The sequence below is a fragment of the Oryx dammah genome, unplaced genomic scaffold (genome assembly GCF_014754425.2).
Source record: "Oryx dammah isolate SB20612 unplaced genomic scaffold, SCBI_Odam_1.1 HiC_scaffold_29, whole genome shotgun sequence".
Taxonomy (NCBI): domain Eukaryota; kingdom Metazoa; phylum Chordata; class Mammalia; order Artiodactyla; family Bovidae; genus Oryx; species Oryx dammah.
In genome coordinates, this window is record NW_024070213.1 from 69129895 (window position 1) to 69144374 (window position 14480).

At 34.1% G+C, this 14480-nt stretch overlaps 1 protein-coding gene across 2 annotated transcripts in view; it reads left to right on the top strand.

The window, feature by feature from the left end:
- The window catches only part of MSRB3 (methionine sulfoxide reductase B3), a 183311-nt gene that overhangs the window by 38521 nt on the left and 130310 nt on the right, over positions 1-14480 (top strand). For both annotated transcript variants that reach the window (XM_040233387.1, XM_040233388.1), the window contains exon 2: positions 1907-2033. In XM_040233387.1, the coding sequence (XP_040089321.1) occupies positions 1958-2033 (76 nt within the window). In that variant the 5' untranslated portion in view covers positions 1907-1957. The remainder of the gene's footprint in view (positions 1-1906; positions 2034-14480) is intronic.

Genomic DNA, 14480 nt, shown 5'->3' on the forward strand with positions numbered 1-14480 from the left:
TGTTGGATGCTAACACAGATGGGTTCCCTTTTAAAAAAAAAAAACTGGGCAAAACTAATTTGCCACTAGATGGAGCCCTGGCTTTTTGGGTAGAAATAAAGGCAAGCGTAAGAACATTAAATCACGCCGTCATATCATGCTGAAGGGCCCCCGGTATTTGAGGCCCTCAGCTTTTAATTACAGAATGCATCTTTGTTCTTTGCCTGACCTGCAGAGTGACATCACTCCCTTTCTTCCTGTGTGCTGGCTTTGACACAAGCCAGATGGCTGTGGCCATCGGTAGGCGCACAGGCCGCCTGGTACAGCAGTTGATGAAACAGAATAGGAAGACGTTTTATGGTCAACTGCAGGAGCACAATGAGGCCGAAGCTTTACTAAGTAATTACATTCACCGTGCACACTCTACTCCTCACAGAGAAGGCCACAGGGAAAAAAATACATTTTTATTTATAGTGTTGTGAGGTATAGACCTTTGATCTTTTATTAGTCAGTAGTCTGCTCCAAAGGAATGCTCTCTTTCCCCTGCTCTGCAGTCACTCGTGCAAATGACATGTTTATTTATGTTTAATGGTTCTTTCAGGCTGTGCATTGTGATACTTACCTTCCCTCTTCCTCCTTTTTGTCTCCAGTTAGTAACACAAAAATGTTTTGGTTTTGTAGTGAGTTTAGTTTGGAGAAGTCAGAGTTCAGGCATGTTAATACAAGCAGATTTCTGTCAGATATACTCCAGAGTGATTTGGTCAAATATATTACTGTTTATTATGTGTTTGTTCTTTGAGGAGGTCAGGAGAGACCAGGAACAGACTTTTATTTGGGGGGAGAGGGAGTTGGGAGTGAGGGTCAGGAAATGAACGAGACATTAATTTTATATCCATTTTTGGACATTTAGTGGTTAAGGGCACTTGTAATGTTAATTTTAAATAAAATATGGGAAGTTACTATTCATCTAGTATTTCCACCTTCATTTGAAGTTAATCTTTACCAACTGAAAGATTGTCTAAAACTTTAAAGAAAATCCTAACAAATTTTCTTTAAAGTTTAACATTCAAAAAAATTTTTTCAAAAAAAAAAAAAGTTTAACATTCACACAGTTCCACATGATTCATTTCCAAAAACTTTAAAAATTATTTTTACCCCCTTTAAGGCTAGGTTGTGAATATTGGTTACAGAATTGATCTAGAAATTATAAATCATAAAATCAAATGAAAATTCGTAGTTGATATATCGTCTTCAAACGTAACGCTGTTTCTACAGTGAAGCCTCCTAGTTGTCCTTAGGTTATTAGGCTCTCTATTTTTTAAAAGTATGAAACTCTAACAAAAGAAATCTCTTAATCTTACAGGATTTTGCAGTCTTCTCCAGACTTGCAAATAATTGCTGGAAGAAGGCAAAGTGGTGTGAGGAGAGAGGGGGACTTTGTAGTTGGATAGAACAAGGCTTTCTAATTTTTTTTTCCCCCACTGGCTGTTTGCTTTGTGCCCTTGGACCTTTGAGCCTTGGCTTCCTCACATATACATTGGGTGATAAAACCTACCTCCTAGGTTTATTCTAAGAATTAAATGACACAATATATGTGTATTTGGCCCCAGACAGTTCCTGTCACTTGGTATGATGTCAGTAAATGTTAATTCCTTTCAACTGTTTTAAACTTTGTCTCTTTTTCCAACCTCTTGGAAAACGTGTTCACAGATTACACTATTATATAGTGTGTATTTTATTCATAAGATATAAATAAGCCTGGGTTGAAAGTAAGCTCACCATCTGAAAAATAGGCATTTGCAATTTATTAGCACTGTGTGTGTGTGTTCAGTTCCGGATAAAACCGTAACCATCAATTGTGCAGTGAACGTGTTTAACATTTGTGATGTTTTAATTTGTTTTTGTTTTCTTTTTTTCTCCTACTCAGCTCTTGCCCCTGTTCTTTGCCTCTCGTTTTGTTGGTGAAGATATCACAGTGATGTCTGCATTCAACCTGCTGCATTTGGTGACAAAGAGCCAGCCAGTTGCCCTGCGAGCCTGTGGGCTTCCCTCAGGTTGCTGCTTCTTGTGCTGTTCTAAGTGAGGGCACTGGTCTGGGGTGGGGGGTGTTTCTGCTGCAGGAAATGATACACCACAATGCTTTGCTAAATTTCGTTTTCTTTTACTTGGGCCCTAATTTGAAGACGGAAATTGGTTATAAATCACCACTCTATTTAGAGTAACATTCATTTCCACAATCCTTACAACCCTTGGAAACATTGTCCAGTTTCCTTGCTTAGTATATAATTGTCACTAATATTTCATGATGTCTTCTTATTCTTTAATGCACACTACACATCTGAAAATCATAATGTTCATAAGAGGCTGGCAGTCTTGATAAGAAACCACCCCAAATCACACAAAATAGGACATTCATCTTGTTAAAGGAAAATGAAAAAGCTTTTCATTCCATATGTGGTCATTCCTTTAGGAAAGAAAAAAAATTAAAATGAACAACTTTAGTGTAATAAAGTTAGTTATTGTACTTGCAAAGAAAAGAAGTTCTATTTAACAATGACCAAATGAAGAGAATTACTATAGCATGTATTAACTGGTTCTTAAATTAGAACCACCAACCAGTCTTTTTTAAAAATGTGATTTTAAGCATTTAAACAAGAGAGACGTAAAAGTCCAAAATTTTACTATTTGCCTATGTTTAACATTATAATTTTGTTATGAAAATCACAATGGCCAGATAGTTTCTGTGAACGTTATTATCAATATTACTTTTATTTTCTTTTAGTTTTCTCTATTACTATATTATATGGAGAATTTCATTCTAACTCATTAAATATTCATTGAATATTAACTGAGTGCCAGGCATTGTGTGAAGCAGTGAGGATACAATGATAAATAAGATCAAGCCGATTTCTTTAACAAGCACAAGCTGGAGCTGAAACTGTGTAAAGACCATTGAACCATGTGGTGATAAGACTAAAGTATTTATGCCTGGATGTTAGGGGAATGCAGAGGATAGTCCTAGCTCTTTGCTTAGGGGAAGAGATTTTTGGAAGGGAGGGAAGGTCTCTGAAGTTTAAGGAAGGCTTCATGTAGGATATGCTTAAGTTGAATCTCAGACTATGAGCAAGAGTTAGCCAGATGTCCAAGGAGGGGGAAGGACGTTTCTGACATATGAAGTAGTGTGGGCAGTACATGAAGACCTGAAAAGGCAAGGTATGTTCAAAGGAATACAAGTTATTTAATGTGGCTTGCTTGGGTGGGTGAGGGCAAGTTAGAAGAGATAAGAAAGAAAGGTAGACAAATCGTAAAGTGCCTTATATGATATTTTTAAAATTTTAAATCTTAGGGAAGGGGTGAAGGGGAAGTAAAAAGACTTGGTTTGCATTTATAGGTTTATTGATTTAGTATGATGGATGGTCAGTGCTGGTTCCAGATATTTCTAAGAGAAGGTTGAGAGATGGCAGCTTAATTAGAAGTGAGGATAAGATTTTTGTCTTGAAGCTATAGTTGAATAGTAAACACTGTCCATTTCAAAAAATAGCTTTTATGTCTGTGTGTGTTGAGAGGTCAATAAAGCTTAATGCTTGGAGTCCATAACCACTCTTCCTGACACCTTTGCTTCCCAACCTGCCATGTTCCTATACTGCTGCCACTGAGTATGTTGGGAGAGCTTGAGGCTGGAGGGACTCATGGAGCATGGAGAGCCTTAACAATGATTGTTACAGTGGGTGTGCAAAGAAGGGGTATGGATAAGAGAAAAATTCAAGTTACAGAACTGACAAGTTTTATTTCTTTTATTGTATGTAAGCTGGAGGGAGAGCATCAACCAGTGTAGTTTCTGTGCTATGTGAAACTTTGCCATGACTATGAACTACGTGTAATAATTCCTGGGTTGGGAAGATCCCCTGGAGGAGGAAACGGCCACCTGCTCCAGTATTCTTGCCCAGGGAATCCCATGGACAGACCTCTGGTGGGCTACAGTCCATAGGGGTCACAAAGAGTCAGACTCAACTGAGCAGCTGAGCACACATGCACATAATTGGAGTATGCAAGTTATTTAACTAACATGTAACCATGTTTTCCACTGGAAAAAAAACTCCAGGTACGAAAGCACTAGCATAATTCTTGTAACATTAGTTTGTTGTACACTAAGGAGGCCAAGTATTTATGGAAACTTATTAATTAACATGGTATCACTCGAGATATGACAGTTGTAGAGTTAAGAGGTTTCATAATGAAATTGTTTAATCAAAATATGTGTCTTTAAATTTTGATATCCACATGATTCAAAGATAAATTCAACAAAGATGATAATTTTTAAGAAGTAACTATTATTGCACAATGTTTAAACACACAAATTCTGGAATTCCACACATCTAAATTCTAGCTTTGCCACTTAACTGGTTGCGTGCCTTGACTTCCTTGTTTGTAAAATGGAAATAATAATAGTACTCACCTGAAAGGGTTGCTGTGAGAACAAAATAGCTTAGGATGTGAAAAATGCTTACAACAGTGGCTGACATATAGTAAGCACTGTATATAAATGTTCACTAGGTCATTGTAGACATCTGTATCAATATAGATATATATTTTTTCTATTTTTCTAGTAAAATAGACTTTAAAAAACATTTCAATACATCCCATCCCATTTTCTTTAATCGGAGCCACAAATGCACTTTATATTTTAGAAATAACCATCTCAGTTTGTTGTTTTGATCTCTTTATTTTACTCATACATCCCACTGAACCAGAATTCAAGTCCTGTAAACATACAACACATTTCTTTTATTCTTACTATCTAGTACGAATGGATGCCCAGAGGGACTCAGTCTTTTTTTCTTAGGGCTTGTAAACCTATTTTACTTTGATAAATGATTTGGTAGAGTAGTATTCCATAATTGCTGAGCCATTCAAGAACCTTGTACTTTTTAAAGTGTTATGAAATTTCCAGTGTGCACATATTTTATAACTTCAGTGGCAGCAAAATCTTTGTTACCATCCATTTTTCTAACAGAATTTTACTCTCATTGTTGTTCAGTAGTGTCCAACTCTTTGTGACCCCATGGACTGCAGCAGGCCAAGTGTCCCTGTCCTTCACTATCTCCCAGAGCCTGCTCAAATTCACAGAATTTTACTCTTAGAAAAGTAGATATGTTGAAGACACTGCTAAGTTCAACAATAATGTGAAACAAACAATTTAAATTTTGGAAAAGGAAAATGAAATTGAAATGGGAATTCTAGCCTTCATTACTTTATTCAAGTAGAGAGGGAAGAGGCCAAATTTGGAGATATAGGAAATTAAGGTAAAAGTTTGACGTCTTGCTTTAATTTACTGTTCCCTGGTCAAAACCCATTACAACAAAAATCTCTGTAAATCAAAAAGACTTCTGCTCCCTAGCCAGTACCCTACTAATTTTAGGTATTATTCAATACGAAATAATTCCAGAACTGAAAAATAATTGGAGCAGGCTCTTAAAGTTGATTATAACTGGACTGACCTGTATGAAGGCCATATCCCAGAAGGCTGATCTATCATTTTTCAGCTTTGACTTCCTTTTCTTCTTATTTTTAAATAGGCATAATTTCAATTTAGAGCTTATTAAGTGGATCTGAGTTATGGTTTGCTCATGTTTGTAATTAAAGGTAATTTTTTTTTCTCTCAGAGCTCTTCTTAATTTCCTATAACAGTTTCTTTTATGTATTAAAAAAGAGCACTGGAATAGGAGTCAGAGAACTAACCACAGCTCTATCATTAACTTGTGTGACCTTGAACATACCAGTAAACCTCTTCAGATCTTAGTCTTTTTATTTTTAAAATGAGAAATTTAAATTAGAAAATCTTTTCAGTTTTGAAATTCTGTGATTTTATGAACTGTCATTGTTTTGTTTTTACATGGCTTTGGGTTAATCAGATCTTAAGAGTCGGTACTAATTAATGGCTGGGAATTTACAGAAAAATATGCTTGGTTGTGGTGGGAGGACAGAAATATTTTCCATGTTTGAACATTAGAATTCCTTGCCTCTAAATCAGGACTGAAGGGGTTATCTTAGCAAGGGTTAGGAAGCACAATTTTACATATAGTTTCAGTGCTTGATAAAAATTAAGTCAAATTGTAACTTAGACTAGATATCATGGTAGTTTTCAGCCAAGTGAGAGTATTTGTCTAAGTAGTACTAATTGCAGTGATAAATTGTGCTTTTCTCCAACATCATACATGTAATATGCGGTTGTTACTCTTATAGACTTTACTGGCATGTTTAACAGTCCATGAATTGAACAGCCACACGGCAGTTTGTAAAGGTGTTATGTCATAATATTCTAATATAGAAATTAGAAGTCTTAAAGACAGATACTTTGCAAATGCTGTTTGTAAGTAGGACTATCATTTGGTTAAGTAGGGCTCTCCAAGAATCAGGGGCCTGTGGCTCCAGAGCTTAGCACAGTGCCTGGCACTTAATAAATATTTGTTAAATGAATGAATAAACATTTGGAAAGTTTACATGTAGGTGAAGTGATAGCTATAACAGAGAGGACAAATTTATCTGAGACTATTTCGGCCTCAAATAAATCTAATGGGAAGGTTAAATTAAAGTTCATAGTTTGGGTGCCTTTTGAAAATATTGTAAAAAAAACAATTTTTCTTTTCTCACTTTATTGCATTGATAGAATATGGTAGATTTCTTAGGAATAAATCACATTGTAGCCAAACAAATAACAATAAAAAATGGTAACACAGATTCAAAGTATATTATCCAAAATTTCTTTTACTTTTTCTCTCCAGCAATTTGAGTTTTGGTGATAAACTGTTTGAGGAAGAGAATAAGTACATATGATAAGTACAAATTACATATATTATGAATAAGTACATATTATAACCTATAATAAGTACACATTATAGCCTACAGTCCATGGGGTTGCAAAAGTGTCAGACACGAGTTAGCAAATAAACAACAACAAATACTTACCATGAGAAGTAAGAACTCTGGTTCTTTTGGCCTCTTTTCTTTGGAACAAATTAATATTGTCTTTTGGGCTTTAAGTTCTGCATTTGTAAAGAGGAAGTACTACATATATGCACCAAAGCAATATCCATAAGTAAGAAGTACTATTATTCAAGTCTGAGCTGGCAATATTTCATTAATAGCATCTGACGTTATCTTTGTATTTACTGTAAAGAAATAATTGAAGTCAGTGGTGTGCTACTCACCTACCGAATAGATTGGCTTTCTGTATTATTTTTATTTTTTAACCGTTTTGGATCATGAAAACATGAACCATCTTTAATCTAAAAAAATTTTTTATAAATTAATGTTATGACTTTTCTTCTCCAGAAGAAAAGAAACATATGTCCACCTAGAAGAAACATGCGTGCACCTATGCAAGTTTTCATATAGTTTCAAGATTTTTTCTTATTAGATACTCTGATACTTGTAATTGAGGGCTATTTGACCACAGATTCAGAACCTGTCTTCTAAAAGATACATTTGAAACCAATACAAAAACTCTAATCAGAACGCATTATTTCTAATTTCTGTATTGATGTCACCAATGAAATTTTCTCCCACAGGTTCAGTTTAATGCTCTCTATTCTCTGGCTTCACATTCTTACATGTTCATCTTACCTAATTTAATTTGATTAAATTGAAAGTGCCTTGTGGAGGGCTATTTTTTTTTTTAAAGAAACAAAGAGTTCTTAAAAAAAAAAAAAGACATTCAGATTTCAGCTCCCCTAATTCACAAATTTGCAATTAATTGATTGAATTGCATCCACTTCTCCCAGTAGATGGCACTAGGTTTACACTCTTTCACAGCTTGAAAGGGTATTGATATCATTAGCACATAGGTGCATTGTGAAAACTTAAACAAAAGCATGTTAAAAATATTCAGTTAAGAACACATGGATTTACAAGCCACAAATTTTTTCTGCTTATATTATGTTCAAACAATATTTGTGGAGTGCAAAACCTTTTTCCATTTTCAACAGGCTTCCAACTCCCTTGTGCTTGGACATCTCATCGAAATTGTCTTTCATGTGTAGACTTTCTATAAACTAAAACACGTTTTCATAAATTAACTTATCTTGTATCCAAACAGCTGATTTAACAGTAATTTATGGTTTTATATATAGCTAAATTTTCTTCAGCAGACCACCCAAGAATTAAAGAAAATTTCAAATTTTGTTTTGCTATGTTTTGAATTTTTATAGAATCTTGAAAATGTTATTAATTTAACATGTTGACTGTTAAGCATGAGTCCTTTCTTGCATGAATGAAAATATTTTTGGAAGCTAAGAAAAATTATATTTAAAATGTTGATGAGTACTCGAATACAGCTATATTCTTTACTAAAACAAAGTGTTTTAATAACTCTGTGATATAATGAAGTATTAGTTAATGCTGTACAGCATCTAATTATTAGATGAGTTTTAAAAATCATTTATGCATGAGGCTAAATTGCTATAGAACAATAAATGCATATGTATGAATAAGGTGTTGGGCATATGGTTTGTTAAATGTGGAATTTGTTAATTTTTTGTTAAATATAGAATAAATTCTTCACCTACATTAATAATGATAAAATACATAACAAAATCTAGTATCAACAGATAAAATAGGCATGCACACAAAAGAGTTTTAATTTTGTTTGAAAAATTCTCTAATTAACAATGACCACTGAATATGAAATATTTTAAGTTCTAAAAACAAATAATAATTTTATAGTTAGTTTATTGAGACAACACGGACTTTTGGGAATCATATAGGTAGAATTATTAGATGTTTATCTAAAATTTACCTAACAGGTCATAGAAGGATTTATTAAAACAAGCCATCTTTTGCTTTCAGCAAATACGTGTTTAATGAAGAATGGGATGTGAATGACAGTTCACAAGGAGTTACTAATACGTGGCTAGATACTTGATGAATTTTCGTCAGTCTTTTCTAGTTTATAGCTTCATCCTAAACATTTTATTTAGAGATTGAATCTCTCATGGCTGCTTCTGCTAGATATATTTTAATTTAAAATGCTTTGAATAGATTTTATTGAGATGCAGTGGCAAATTATCTCAATTTTTGTGCCTTTGCATTTGAAATCAACCCTTTGAAATTTTAAAATCCCCATTTATTTTAATTCTCTTGGTTTCTCTCTCTCTCTTTTTTTTTACATTTAGTATATTTGCAATTGTATTAGTCACTTTAGAATGGATGTTATAAAAATTACCATGAAATGACAAAGATATTAGTTATTTAAGTGACTTTTAAGAGATATACATTTATAGAATTTAAATTTACTCGGTTACTACTATGGTAAGCATTTCCTTCAACAGTAGATATATTTATTGTAGTCAACCACATAATTACAAAATAAGAATGTACTGCTAATCTAACTTGCTAGGTTACTTAATTTTTAAGCAAGCAAATAAACCCCCAAATTTTATAGCTATAGTTTTTAAGATTTAGTTTTGTTACAGAAATGCATAGTGGCTCGCAGAATGGTACAGCTGTTCATAGTATATTCCATTTTGATCAATATTTCTTATGCAAATTTTAGATACCATCACAGCAAGTTTCTGAGTTTGCTATCCTGTTTTTGGTATTGATGAAGAATGAGTTTGGAAGCATAATCTACATTTACTAGTTTGTTTTTACCACCAACTTGCCTTCTGGCCCCAGAATCTGTTTTGTACCTTTTATTCCTATTCCTCATCTGTAAACTTAGAACAAAATACATTCTTGTCAAATTGTTCATAATTAGATATTACCCTCAAGTGTTAACATTACTTGACATTTCCCAGAAATTCATTCTGTGCAACTTTAATCCCTGGCCGTAAGGGAGAATACACTGGAAAAATATAAAAAGGCAGAGGTGGGACATCAAATAAGTCTGGGAAAGTTGATAGGTTTGATCATCAAAATCTATTTCTATTACAGGAAAACTTATGGTTTCTGCATAGTAAGCTCTGGCAAGGTAGAGATTTTTTTGAGTGTTTAATTCACTATGCCGTCTTAGCAACTAGACTTCTGACATCTGTCACTTATTGAATAGGTTCTCAGTAAATATTTGCTGAATGAATGAATGAATGGTGATGAATAAGTAGCATCGTCTTATGTATCCAAATAATGCCACATAGTAAGTAATGTGAGCTCTGTTTTTAAGGAATATACATTCTTGGAAAGATGGCTGGCTACTCTGGGTCCAAATTTTGTTATCTATAGAATAAAGGGAGTTATATACTTCATATTTTTATGATTCTATATAAACATTTCCTCCTTTGCTTTACTACCGAAGGAAGGAGTAGAAGAAATAAGAAAAGCATTGTGCATCTTTCTGCTCAGAATGGCTGACGAACTTCTTGGATTAGGATTTGAAGCAGTGACAGTTCTTTTGGAGGATATTGAAGGAATGCAGGAGATGGAGTTATAATTAGCAGGCAATTGGAGGAGGAGAGGGTGGCGGTGTGGAGAGTGGGAACAGACTGTGGGCATGTAGGTTAGTGAGAGATGGGCATGTTAATGTACAACAGAGCTCTGGTTCAAGAGAGGAATATAATGAATGAATAGATTAAAGGAGGAAAGCTGCAGACAGGAGCTCGCTCTCATTAGCCAAGTGTGTGACCAGGTCATGCAACATCTTTGGGCCTTGGTTTTCTTCCTCATGAGGGCTTTGGACTAGAAGTTTATCAGTTCCCAAATTATGAACACTTGTTCTGCTAATAGCCTATAAAACGGATTCCATCCTCATATGGAGAAACTGCATGTTGCCACATCTAAGATGGCCTGTTTTCACATTTCACCATCTTGGTAATGAGGCTGCAGCATACAAATCATTTTGATAAGGAAGTATTGTTCTGGTTTGATTGACAACTCTTTCCACCTTTATAGTGGAGCGTAAAATAACGGTGTGTCAAAATACCACGTATTCAACAATGGACGTTGGCATAAGAAAGTCTGGACAAACTCTCATTTAAAGCCCATGTAATCTAGATTTTCCTAATCTGGTTTGACTGTGAAAACTTCTCTCACCCCCCAACAGGAACTACCTGTAAGCATTTTTTTTTTCCAGAGCCAGTGTTTCACATGATATGTTTGGTGGAATGCTGGATTAAGTAATCTTAGAGTCTTAAATCCAGAGAATTAATGGAATATTAGTCATAATAAAAGACTTGAGAGTGGAACTCTAGAGAGGTAATAAAAGATTCAGAGTAGTAATTTAAAAATTTAGTCCATTATTTATTTTTTTTAAAATTTCATTGGTTTATTGAGCAAATATTATTGCAGATTTTAAACTAAGTTCTAAGAAACAGCCAGAGCTGTCATTTAGAAAACATCTTTAGGAAGAAAATTTAAATAGCAATAATTACAATGGAGAGTTGAATAAATATTTAAATACAACACGCACTTATTTAGTACTTACTCTTCTCTGGGCACAGTGTAAGGTTCTGGGGATGCAAAGATTATTGAAATTATCCCCCTGTCCCTTAAGGAGATATCGAATAATTCAGAAGAAGTCTTATGCCTTTACTTTAGTTATCTGGCTGATAAAGAAAACTGTAAATTTTTTGACTTTTTTTTTTTCTCCAGAATCTCTTAGATTTTTCTGGACTGTATACATGTATAGCTAGACTCAGATTTAGCTGTTCATTGAGTGACAATTGCAGACTTATCTGTCCACTGAGCTTAATTAATTTAGATTTTAAATTTGATTTGGGCGATAATGTAATTTTAGACATTTACAAAGCTGAGCTCTTAGACAATGTAGATTTTAGTTTCTTTGTAAAAAAGTATACTTGATGTTACATGGAAATAAAATTCTGCATGGTAATCTAAGAGAAGGCTCCTTTCCATCCTTTTTGTGGGTGGTTACCTCTCATCTTCCCCTTTCAGTCTGTGCTCCCAAGATGGTGAGGGAGGATGGGAGAGAGAACTATTTTTTGCAAATCTTTTTGATTGCATGTGAAATGTAGAATGGAAATGAGTCTGTCTGTTTTTAATTTTTTTTTTTCTATACTGGCTATGATGTTCTACTGAAGACCCATACTGGAAAAAAATATTAAAACCAGGGAATGCTAACTTTGTCCGACGTTTCACTTGCAATCAGACTTGAAGTTAAGTAACTTTCTCTTCCACTATTGTCACTTGATGATGGCAGTGCCTTTAAAAATTCTCTTTTTACTCAGATGCTTTGCAAGTAAGAAAATGCTTTCTGGATCAACACATGTTTGAAATATTTCCCTGAACTCTAGTCTTCATGGTCCACATTAATACAAAAGTCATTGCTCTTGGTATTAGCATTACATTTGGAATAATTGATAAGTACTCTTTAGTTCATTTTAATACACTTAGAGAACGGTGATAAAATGATTACTACACATAAATTCAACAATTAAAACTTTGTAACCTGCAAGTAAAGATAGAAATGTAAAATGTGGTTTGTATTTTACAGAGTTCATTCAGGTTAATATATCATCGGATAAATGTAGTGGTAAAGCTCTCCATTGTCTCCTCTCAGGAAAATCATGCAGTCTTACAGATTATTTACTATTAAAGGCTAGAATTTGAAATCATATTAATAGACTTTAGATGTTGTGGGAGGTACATTTACTCCTATTGACTTGCACTGAGAAAACACTGACATATTTCCCTTTTAATTTTAAAACTGCCTCATTTCTCTGCTGCCCAATTTTTCCTCTTCCAAATTAGAATATACATTTTATTTTGGCTATTTTACTTTGTTAAATTAGCTAATCCCACTGACATGAAAGACTCTGATTACCATCTTGACATTGTATGTATTTGATCACACTACATCTATCAGCTTGTTTACATAGAGTTCTCTTCCCTATTTGAATCTCCTTTGGCCCACTGACCCTGTAGATGCTCTTTCTACAAATAATGTGAGTTTTCTATATCCCAGTTATAATCGGACCTAGTCAATGTTGGTGGGCAAAGTTTAACAGTATTAATGTCTTCTTTGTTAACTCTCTTGACACAAAACTTTACATATATTTTTCCTATAAGACTGCATATTGTATTGATTGTTTTTCTTATCTTTACTGCTACAGTATGTGTTCCCCTAGGGGCAGCAACCTTGACTTACTCATTTTTAATTTTCCAGTGCTCATCACAGCTCTTACTTCACTGTAGATGTTTAATAAATAGTTTCAAAAAGTATGAATTAATATTAGGCTCAACAGTTTATGTGTTGAAAGAATTTATAATCTGGGAAAATAAAACAGAAACAACTGAAGATATTTGAGAATAATTGCAAAATATTATATTAGCTCATGTAAATAATACCCTGCAGAGTAAATACACTAGTACTGAGGATATTCAGATGAAAGATCAGAGTAGGGATGAATTTATAGGGATATGTAGACTTGGAAGGAAAACTTCCTTGAAAATATTTTCTTAGTTTATCTATTCAAACCTTCAGTATAGAAACCAGAAGACCAATTTTATCATTCAACTATGCACCACTAAAACATATGGTCTTGTTTAATTCAAGAAGTTTAAAATGCTTTGTTGCCTTGGCATGCTTATAATGTCCATTGATGTTAATTAGAACTCTGTGCATGCATCAGTAGAACAGAGCTGAAACTGATCTGTAGAACCGTCTTATGTGAAGTATAGAAAAACAGCAAGAAGGCATGAAATGCGATTATTACTATGAGAAATAAAGATATGCCTTTTCTCACATATAAAAAAGAAAAAGATCTTTACCTTCTGATTCCTATGACCTAGAGAGTTTTTTTGTTTTCTTTGTGTTATATTTAGGACGTGGCAGACCGACAAAATTAAACTGAACCTGAGTGTAAAAATTAAGAATGTTTTTAAAAAATGAAAACTAAGTCAAGGTACTAATTTTATACTTTCTTTAGTTATGGATGTTTCCTGCTACCACCTACAAGATTACTTCAAAGGGGAGATTTATTGAAATGTTTCCTAAGGGTAAATGTTTGGCCAAAGGATTTTGTTCTCTAGGCCTGTCAAAAATTCATCACCAAAGAACATCTACTGAGTATCTTGCACATGAGTCCAGGTTGGGAGTGATGATCAACAGTCTGAAAGGGATGACATTAAATACACAGAGCAAACTAGCAGAGGCTGCACTCTGCATTCAACCAGATACTCTCTGAGAGCTATTTTGAGTATAGCATTTGGCTAAAAGGATTTCACTTCACTAAAAGGAAGAAAGAAAGGTCATGTCAGACAATGTCTGTCCTAAAATATTGCAATTGTAAATTTCCAGATATAAAAGTATATTCTTTTCGTTGTTGTTGCTTATTCACATTTTGGCCACATGATGTGAAGAAATGACTCATTTGAAAAGACCCTGATGCTGGGAAAGATTGAAGGTGGGAGGAGAAGGGAATGACAGAGGGTGAGATGGTTGGATGACATCACCGACTCAATGGACATGAGTTTGAGTAAACTCTGGGAGTTAGTGATAGACAGGGAAGCCTGGCGTGCTGCAGTCCATGGGATCTCAAAGAGTTGGACAC